This window comes from Pagrus pagrus (genome assembly GCF_965226575.1).
Source record: "Pagrus pagrus genome assembly, chromosome: 4".
Taxonomy (NCBI): domain Eukaryota; kingdom Metazoa; phylum Chordata; class Actinopteri; order Spariformes; family Sparidae; genus Pagrus; species Pagrus pagrus.
The window spans coordinates 31,110,369-31,120,192 of NC_140188.1; the positions used below are offsets into that span (position 1 = coordinate 31,110,369).

Below are 9,824 nucleotides of genomic sequence, written 5' to 3' on the forward strand. Positions count from 1 at the left end.
AGCACAAGATTTCTTTGAAGGTGTTATTTGTAGAATATGGACAAAAGGTAGCTCCAACAACAAAGGGGGCAGCAAATCACTAGAATAACTGACAACTGCTGGTCTTTGCTAGCTATCCTTGGCTTGCTACTGTTGGCTAATTAGCTTACAGCTCAATTAGCCCTGGAGCCAGTCACCCTAAAAATAGTCCGTATAGGGACTTCAGATCACAGGGAGAGTCACCACAGGCAACAGGGCCCAACTCAACTGGATTTGTCAACCTGGCCTCAGAGTGAACATGGCTGAACACCAAACTGGAACTAAACAGAGCCTCCAAGACTAACAAATCACATTTTGAAGAAAGGGGATGCAGTACAGAGGAGATATACAGGACTGACCAGGACTATGACTTCAGGGATGACAAGACACAGCAGGCAGGGACAGGAGAGGCATATAGCGGGTGAGAAGCAATAGAGTCGGACATCAGCAGCAGATGAAAACAGCGTGTAGAGCCAGAATGTTCTCATATCTTACTCTGTGAACTGAGGATTTGCTTCAACCAAACCAGAGGTGATGGTGGAAAGACAAACCAAGACTTTAGAGTATAGTCAAAAAAACAGGATGCACAGGAAGAGCTGCTCAGATGTTGGAAACAGAGTCCTTCTTCAGTTTAGGGTGATGTTCTTTCAGAATTGTTGAAAAAATCTGAGGCACTTAAGAGGGTATTGAGTTAAAAAGCCTTTAATGTATCTTGGCTATTGAATCATAACAACAGTAAAAACATGCCTTTCGGCCTTCATCAGGACATTACAAAATGGCCACCTTTGGGCTCTTACATTTATATGTTAGCAGATAGTCACATTATCAGTATGGACAGGTAAATAGTACATGATTGATCTAGACAGTCACATGACAGACTATATGCAGGTAGGCAGTCATATAACCAGGCAGTTAAATCAAAAGAAAAAGCATATTATCAGAGAAAATCACAAACAATAAGCAGAATTATAATAATATATACACACAATCTACAAACCGTTTCCTAAATTCCTAAATTAACTTTTTCAGACTCTTAAAGGCCTCAGATGTATTAGTCTAGTCAAAAAAAACAGTCATAAAAAAGGAGAGAAGTCTTGTTTCCCGTTCAAATCTGGGTGTTGTGTATCTTTAAGTGTATACTGTATATCCAGAATGGTTCTCTTTGTAGGAGCCTTTTTAATCTGTCTCACCCCTAACTGAGTTTTCTATACACTCTACACCTGATATCTTAAGCATACTGTAACTGCAATGGTTAGCTTCTTTGTAATGTAGAGACATGGGGTATTGGGGGTTACCAGTTCTTGTAGTGTGTTTATGTTAAATCAGTCTGCTTTAAGGTTATGCTTTGTTCTCCCAATATAAAAAAACACACAGACATTCAAGTCTGTAAACCACATTTGAGGTATTGGAATTTATAAAAGATTCTTGTTATACTTACAACCTGATCTTATGTCAGTAAAAGTAGCTGGTATTCGTCATATTACCACAATGATTGCAATTTGCACACTTGTATTTGCCTGCTCTGATGCTCAACCAGGTTTTTTTTTCTGAAAATAACCCTCACAAGTTTGTCACTGAGAGTAGGGGCTTGTCTAAAACTACTGGTAGGCTTCTCTAAAGGAACTGTCACTTTTCAATATGTCCCAATTTTCTCTGATTTGTTTTTATTTTATTGGTTGTTTTTTGTTTTTGTTTGTTTGTTTAGTTTATGTCGAGTTTGAATGAAGTGTGATTGATGATGAGTTTTTGAGGCACTTAAGTTTGTCTTAGGTCAGTAAGAGAGAAACTTGAATTATTTTTTCTGTTTTGAAAATAGAGGTATTTCATTTTATGACATTTTGTGAGCTTATTTTGTGAATTCATTATGCTAACAGCTGGCATATATCTGCCAGCTCTAACTATAGGGGCTTTTGGCCTCTTGCTGGTGCAAAGTGGTACTACAAGACAGGATGGGCCGGGGCTAGCTGGTTAGCATGCTAACTTCAGTAGACATCTCTGTAACACAGTACATAGTCGTCTTTGACAGAACATCAACCCTGTTGATCCTTCACACTCTGTTCATAATGTTTTTTCTTTCTTTAATGTTTTCAATTACATTTTTGGCCATATCTTACAAATTGCTTCTTTAAGGGTTAGAGCCAGAGGCTCAAGTGGGGTCAGGGGCTGGGGTTAAAGAAGTAGAGAGGGTGGGGCTATAAGGGGGAAAGTCAGATGTCAGTGGAGGATCAGGACATAGGTTGCTTTGTTCTAAAATTGTTTTATCAAGCCCCTTTAAGAAATTAGATGGTATCATTTCACATCATGTTACAAGGACCTTTTTGGGTGTGGGTTTCAAAATCATCATTCGGACAGGGACTTAAGAATGGGTAGAGTTTTGCAGTGAAGTGGCAGCCAGTAAAGGAGTAAATAAGAGTTGCAGCGTCAATGTCAAAAAAGCAAACCAGACCCTCATCATAATCCACAAACACCCCCACCTTGTCAGGCTGAGATCTCAGAGAGAGACAGACTGGGGGGTCAGCAGGGGCAAAGTACCCACCTTGACACATGCGACATACAGTCCAGTAACCATTTCTGGGGCTCAGCTGGATTTTTCCCGTCCTCCTCAAAGACTTTCTGGCCACTCCCAAAGTCCACACAGACCACGTTTTAACCTGAAACTCAAAGTAGAATCTTCCTGAAGTGAAACCCTTTTTGGATAAGACACATCTGCAGTCATTACCCTGATTGGACTGACTTGACTTGAGACGCACAGGATCAAGTGTCACATCCACTGCATACTGCTGGACCCTCTTCATCTCAGCCTCAAACAGCTTCTTCATCTGTTTACTGAGCGTCTCCTCCAGCTGAGCCACAGCTCTCACCACAGTCCCCTCATATGAAGATGGACGGACACTGACTTCTGTCCAGTCCTTGGTGGGTGGAGCAGCGTTCAGTGATGGGAAGCTTTGGAGGACGTGGAGGTGGTCTTCAGACTGTGAGAGCTGCTCCACCTCAGAGCTTCTCTTCTTCAGCTCAGAGATTTCCTGTTCCAGCTCTTTGATGAAGCCTTCAGCCTGTTTCTCTGTCTCTCTCTGCTTCTCTTTGATGGTGTCGATGAGCTCGGCCTGGCTTCTCTCAACAGACTTCTTCAGAGCGCTGAAGACCTGAACACCAGCTGCTATCTCTCTGTCTGCATCTTTCTTACTGAGCAGCACTGAGCGCTTCATCTCCTGAAGCTTCAGTCGTCTCTTCTGGATCATCTGCTGAATTTCAGCGTCTGTCTTCCCCAGCTCAGCCTTCTTTCCTTCATATTCTTCTTTCAGAGGAACAACATCATGTGTCTTGTGGTCTGAATAGGTGCAGAGGACGCAGACACACATCTGGTCAGTCTGACAGAACAGGTCCAGAGGTTTATCATGCTTCGTACACATCCTGCCTTCCAGGTTCTCCACAGGGTTGATCAGCTGATGTCTTTTAAGGCCAGACATTGTCAGATGAGGCACCAGGTGAGTCTCACAGTAGGAGGCCAGACACACCAGGCAGGACTTCAGGGCCTTCAGTTTGGTTCCAGTGCAGACATCACAGGGAACTTCTCCTGGTTTGGAAACTAGTTGCTCTGAGCTGCTGCTGCTGCTGCTGGCTTTCTGTTGAGCTGACTGTCTGAACTGAGCAGCCATCTCAGAGATGAAAGTATTGACCTGCAGCTCAGGTCTCCTGTAGAAAACCTTTTTACAGTTGGGACACTGACACTTGACATTTTTATCCCAGTGTTGAGTGATGCAGGTATTACAGAAGTTGTGTCCACATGGTATGGTGACTGGATCAGTGAACACATCCAGACAGATGGAGCACAGAAACTGGTCCTCAGTCAGCAGACAGCTGGCAGCAGACATGTTTACAGTCTGAGGAGAGAAGGTTTGAAAAAAAAAAAACTTGAATCACACATCTTTGAATATTTGGTTGAAAGATGTAATTTAGATTAGTTGAATATCAGGAGAGTCATCATGACTTCTGTTGTTATCTTGCATCCAACAGAAGGACAAATTACCTGAGAAAATGTGCAACATATCATGTGGTTCTAAGTACTGTACCGTAGGCAACTGGACTTATTTAGGTCACTGAAACATGTCCAGTTGCCTACGATACAGCACTTAAAATTACCATGACCTAGGTGACTGAGAACCTTCATCAACAAACCATGTGGTTGTCAATGAATTGCAGCGGCAGAGCGCATGTATTCAGTGTCTGGCTAATTAAAACAGCTCATCACACATCAGGTCCTGGACCATGCTGCTAGTGACGGAGAGCTCAGATGTGCTCTTCAGCTGTGGTATTTCTATCATATCACAAGGCTCAGAAAATAAGTGAGGACGTTATCATCTTCATTCCAAACATTTATTCTGTCTGAGAGGAAAATGTAACATTTCTCAAAATATTACTCAAAAAGTGTAGTATTTAGCCTTAATCTACAGAAGAGGAGGTGGAGAGAGCAGATGATTAGACACATCAAGTGTGGAGAAGAAAAGATGGAAGCTGCTGCTCTAGACTGCAACAAACTCAAACTATTTCTCTCCACAACCCCAACGAGCACCGATGGACCTCAGGTAAAAAAACAAAAAACACACTGTATAGGGTCCTGAGTGGAACTGTCCTGTCTGAGTAGAGCTCAGGTTTTGTGTTAATACTGGTTGTTGCAAGACAGTATACTCTATATTACCAGCTGTACTGCATTACAAAAGCAGACAGCAGTTACTACAGAAACAGTGAGGCTGAGATAAAGTGTCTACAGTTCAAGGCTACTTTGACTTAGTTTGCAGCAGTTCAAAAGGTTAATGCCACTTGTATACCTTTATACTGTATGCAATAAAAACTCGTCAGCTGATAGATAGATATTGTAGTCTGTACTTTGGATGCTCCAAAGGGCATCTAAGCTAGGCTAGTCAGCTTTCTAGCAGGACCAGAGGTTTTGCCTTTTAATAATAATAGTTATTAAAAGGTAAAACCTCTGGCTAGGGACGGTTCTCTGATCCACCCTGGCAACATATAGCAACATAAGCAAGACAGCACGCTGTCCAGCTCCTCTCTCAGACAGGTGTCGTGCCAAAAAGTGATCGTCTGCCAGAATCTGATTTCCGGCCGCGGGAGCGCGCACAGCAGCCCGTTGAGCGGTAGCGTTTAAACGTCTGGTTTTCTCTGGATGAAACGGTCATGATATGCAGATACACACAACTGTACGTCCGCAATTATAGCAAAGGTATGTGTCTTAGAAAGTTTAACGTTTGTTGTTACGTAATTATCACAACTGTGGCCAAAAGAAGTGGAGTTTGTAGCGAAATCAGGCCTGACAATTACGTGATAGACATGTCCCTATGTGCTTGGTATGTCTGATGCCTTTGTTTAGCCCTGTCTTATGAATTAGACTGTAATGAATGTGATTTATAGGTGTGGATTTTCAATAAAGAAATGATCACTTTTGCAATTATCCTCGTGACTCTGCATTATCTTTTATCTGATCTGGGCTCTACATTTGCTTCCCATGTTGGGATGTGTCTTGTACATCTAATATTCTTGTTTATGCCTACTATTTGGAGACAATACTATGAAAGACATGATTCGGGAGGGTTAAAAGCCTATAAAATAACAGTTTTCACCTGCCAAAAAGTGATTGAAGGACATATACAGTTATTGAAAAGTTATTTCTGCCTAAATATGACTTGATCTCTTTCTTGAGCTTCATAATATAAAGATCTGAGCTCACAGGACAGCTTGAAAATCTTTTAAAGGACCATTACAACAGAAAATGTGCCTTTTCACCTGCCAAAAAGTGATTGAAGGCCAAATACAGTTACTCAAATGTTATTTCTGCCTAAATATGACTTGATCTCATTCTTAAGCTTCATAATATGAAGATCTGAGCTCACAGGACAGCTTGAAAATCTTGTAAAGGACCATTACAACAGAAAATGTGCCTTTTCACCTGCCAAAAAGTGATTGAAGGCCAAATACAGTTACTCAAATGTTATTTCTGCCTAAATATGACTTGATCTCATTATTGAGCTTCATAATATAAAGATCTGAGCTCAAGAGACAGCTTGAAATCTTGTAAAGGACAATTACAACAGAAAATGTGCCTTTTCACCTGCCAAAAAGTGATTGAAGGACATATACAGTTACTGAGAGGTTATTTCTGCCTAAATATGACTTGATCTTATTCTTGAGCTTCATAATATGAAGATCTGAGCTCAAGAGACAGTTTGAAATTCTTTTAAAGGACCATTACAACAGAAAATGTGCCTTTTCACCTGCCAAAAAGTGATTGAAGGCCAAATACAGTTACTCAAATGTTATTTCTGCCTGAATATGACTTGATCTCATTCTTAAGCTTCATAATATCAAGATCTGAGCTCACAGGACAGCTTGAAAATCTTTTAAAGGACCATTACAACAGAAAATGTGCCTTTTCAGCTGCCAAAAAGTGATTGAAGGACATATACAGTTATTGAAAAGTTATTTCTGCCTAAATATGACTTGATCTCTTTCTTGAGCTTCATAATATGAAGATCTGAGCTCAAGAGACAGCTTGAAAATCTTTTAAAGGACCATTACAACAGAAAATGTGCCTTTTCAGCTGCCAAAAAGTGATTGAAGGACATATGCAGTTACTGAGAGGTTATTTCTGCCTAAATATGACTTGATCTCATTCTTAAGCTTCATAATATGAAGATCTGAGCTCACAGGACAGCTTGAAAATCTTGTAAAGGACCATTACAACAGAAAATGGGCCTTTTCACCTGCCAAAAAGTGATTGAAGGCCAAATACAGTTACTCAAATGTTATTTCTGCCTAAATATGACTTGATCTCATTCTTAAGCTTCATAATATGAAGATCTGAGCTCACAGGACAGCTTGAAAATCTTGTAAAGGACAATTACAACAGAAAATGGGCCTTTTCACCTGCCAAAAAGTGATTGAAGGCCAAATACAGTTACTCAAATGTTATTTCTGCCTGAATATGACTTGATCTCATTCTTAAGCTTCATAATATGAAGATCTGAGCTCACAGGACAGCTTGAAAATCTTTTAAAGGACCATTACAACAGAAAATGTGCCTTTTCACCTGCCAAAAAGTGATTGAAGGCCAAATACAGTTACTGAGAGGTTATTTCTGCCTAAATATGACTTGATCTCATTCTTAAGCTTCATAATATGAAGATCTGAGCTCAAGAGACAGCTTGAAAATCTTTTAAAGGACCATTACAACAGAAAATGTGCCTTTTCACCTGCCAAAAAGTGATTGAAGGCCAAATACAGTTACTCAAATGTTATTTCTGCCTAAATATGACTTGATCTCATTCTTGAGCTTCATAATATAAAGATCTGAGCTCACAGGACAGCTTGAAAATCTTTTAAAGGACAATTACAACAGAAAATGTGCCTTTTCACCTGCCAAAAAGTGATTGCAGCTCCTTCCTTGTAACTTGAAGATGTTTTCTGCCTCAAAATGACTGATCTTTATCCTGAAGCATCATATGTGACAGATTACCACCTCACACTGGCCCTTTCCACAGTTTAAAGTAGTGAAAAGTAGTGGTTAAGATATATTCTTCAGAATATAACTGATGAGTGATATGAAGTGACTTTGAGGCAGAGCATCCCTTTCAGTCCAACATCAGGAGCATACTGTGAGCTCAGATCTTTACATTATGAAGCTTAAGAATGAGATCAAGTCATATTTAGGCAGAAATAACCTCTCAGTAACTGTATTTGGCCTTCAATCACTTTTTGGCAGGTGAAAAGGCACATTTTCTGTTGTAATGGTCCTTTAAAAGATTTTCAAGCTGTCTCTTGAGCTCAGATCTTTATATTATGAAGCTTAAGAATGAGATCAAGTCATATTTAGGCAGAAATAACATTTGAGTAACTGTATATGTCCTTCAATCACTTTTTGGCAGGTGAAAAGGCACATTTTCTGTTGTAATTGTCCTTTACAAGATTTTCAAGCTGTCCTGTGAGCTCAGACCTTCATATTATGAAGCTTAAGAATGAGATCAAGTCATATTTAGGCAGAAATAACCTCTCAGTAACTGTATATGTCCTTCAATCACTTTTTGGCAGGTGAAAAGGCACATTTTCTGTTGTAATGGTCCTTTAAAAGAATTTCAAACTGTCTCTTGAGCTCAGATCTTCATATTATGAAGCTCAAGAAAGAGATCAAGTCATATTTAGGCAGAAATAACTTTTCAATAACTGTATATGTCCTTCAATCACTTTTTGGCAGCTGAAAAGGCACATTTTCTGTTGTAATGGTCCTTTAAAAGATTTTCAAGCTGTCCTGTGAGCTCAGATCTTCATATTATGAAGCTCAAGAATGAGATCAAGTCATATTTAGGCAGAAATAACTTTTCAATAACTGTATATGTCCTTCAATCACTTTTTGGCAGCTGAAAACTGTTATTTTATAGGCTTTTAACCCTCCCGAATCATGTCTTTCATAGTATTGTCTCCAAATAGTAGGCATAAACAAGAATATTAGATGTACAAGACACATCCCAACATGGGAAGCAAATGTAGAGCCCAGATCAGATAAAAGATAATGCAGAGTCACGAGGATAATTGCAAAAGTGATCATTTCTTTATTGAAAATCCACACCTATAAATCACATTCATTACAGTCTAATTCATAAGACAGGGCTAAACAAAGGCATCAGACATACCAAGCACATAGGGACATGTCTATCACGTAATTGTCAGGCCTGATTTCGCTACAAACTCCACTTCTTTTGGCCACAGTTGTGATAATTACGTAACAACAAACGTTAAACTTTCTAAGACACATACCTTTGCTATAATTGCGGACGTACAGTTGTGTGTATCTGCATATCATGACCGTTTCATCCAGAGAAAACCAGACGTTTAAACGCTACCGCTCAACGGGCTGCTGTGCGCGCTCCCGCGGCCGGAAATCAGATTCTGGCAGACGATCACTTTTTGGCACGACACCTGTCTTCAAAGTGAAAGTGAAAGTGAAAGTGGAAACTTCACCTACCATTCCTTGTCGCTGCTGAATCCTTGGGGGTGATTATTTATTATTTATTTCACTCGTAAGCCGTGTAATAAGCGGGATAATGTATAGTTGGACGGTGTTAGGGAGACGCTTGGCGTCGTGGTTCCATACAACCTGTCGGGGTTTATTTCTCCATAACAACCTCCGAACTATACATTATGCCTTACACAGCACATATACATTCTGTCTTTGCAGGGCAGTGTACTCACCAGTGTTTGGCAGAGATCCTGCTGTTTTGTTGAGAAAAATCTGATGGATTCAGTTGAATTGAGAGACACAGAGAGGCTTGTTTCGACTGCAGCTCTGCTGTCACTCAGACAAACTTTCACCCTCCACTTAAGGAAATGTGACAGGGAGGATTTCCCTCCTCCAGTGTTGCTCCTCCTCTCGTATCATGAAGTATTCTTGCCTTATATAGAAAGTTAAGTATACTTGGCTTGTAGTTGTGCTTACTCTTATGATAGAGTAGCCTATTTAATACTTTTGCACGCATATTGGCTTCTTTGAGGTAGTACTCCAGCATGTTTTACATACTATCTTATAACTTACATCAGCTTTGGGGTGGAATAGCTGAGAGTAAATAGTAGCCTACACAAGTGGAACTGAAACTGATCTTACTGTATATGTACACAGTATTATTAACCCACACTGAAACAGATAAACATATGCCTGATTTTATTGACAATTCTTCCAAGGTGTGAGAGTATTGTAACAGACTTGATTCATACTGGCTGCTATTATAAGCCACTACCAGAATATGAAT

At 40.0% G+C, this 9,824-nt stretch overlaps 1 protein-coding gene across 1 annotated transcript; it reads right to left on the reverse strand.

Annotated features, from left to right (window-relative positions):
* Nucleotides 1-783: 783 nt before the first annotated feature.
* Nucleotides 784-9,365, reverse strand: LOC311256060 (E3 ubiquitin-protein ligase TRIM21-like). Its single transcript, XM_084350814.1, has 2 exons — nucleotides 9,271-9,365; nucleotides 784-3,899 (listed from the first exon to the last, which is right to left on the reverse strand). The coding sequence occupies exon 2, from the start codon at nucleotides 3,888-3,890 to the stop codon at nucleotides 2,313-2,315; it is 1,578 nt and encodes a 525-aa protein (XP_084206940.1). The 5' UTR covers nucleotides 3,891-3,899; nucleotides 9,271-9,365; the 3' UTR covers nucleotides 784-2,312.
* Between the last annotated feature and the right edge of the window lie 459 nt (nucleotides 9,366-9,824).

Excerpts from the sequence above, each read along its gene's own strand:
- LOC311256060 (XM_084350814.1), bottom strand. The coding sequence starts at position 3,890 with ATGTCTGCTGCCAGCTGTCTGCTGACTGAGGACCAGTTTCTGTGCTCC.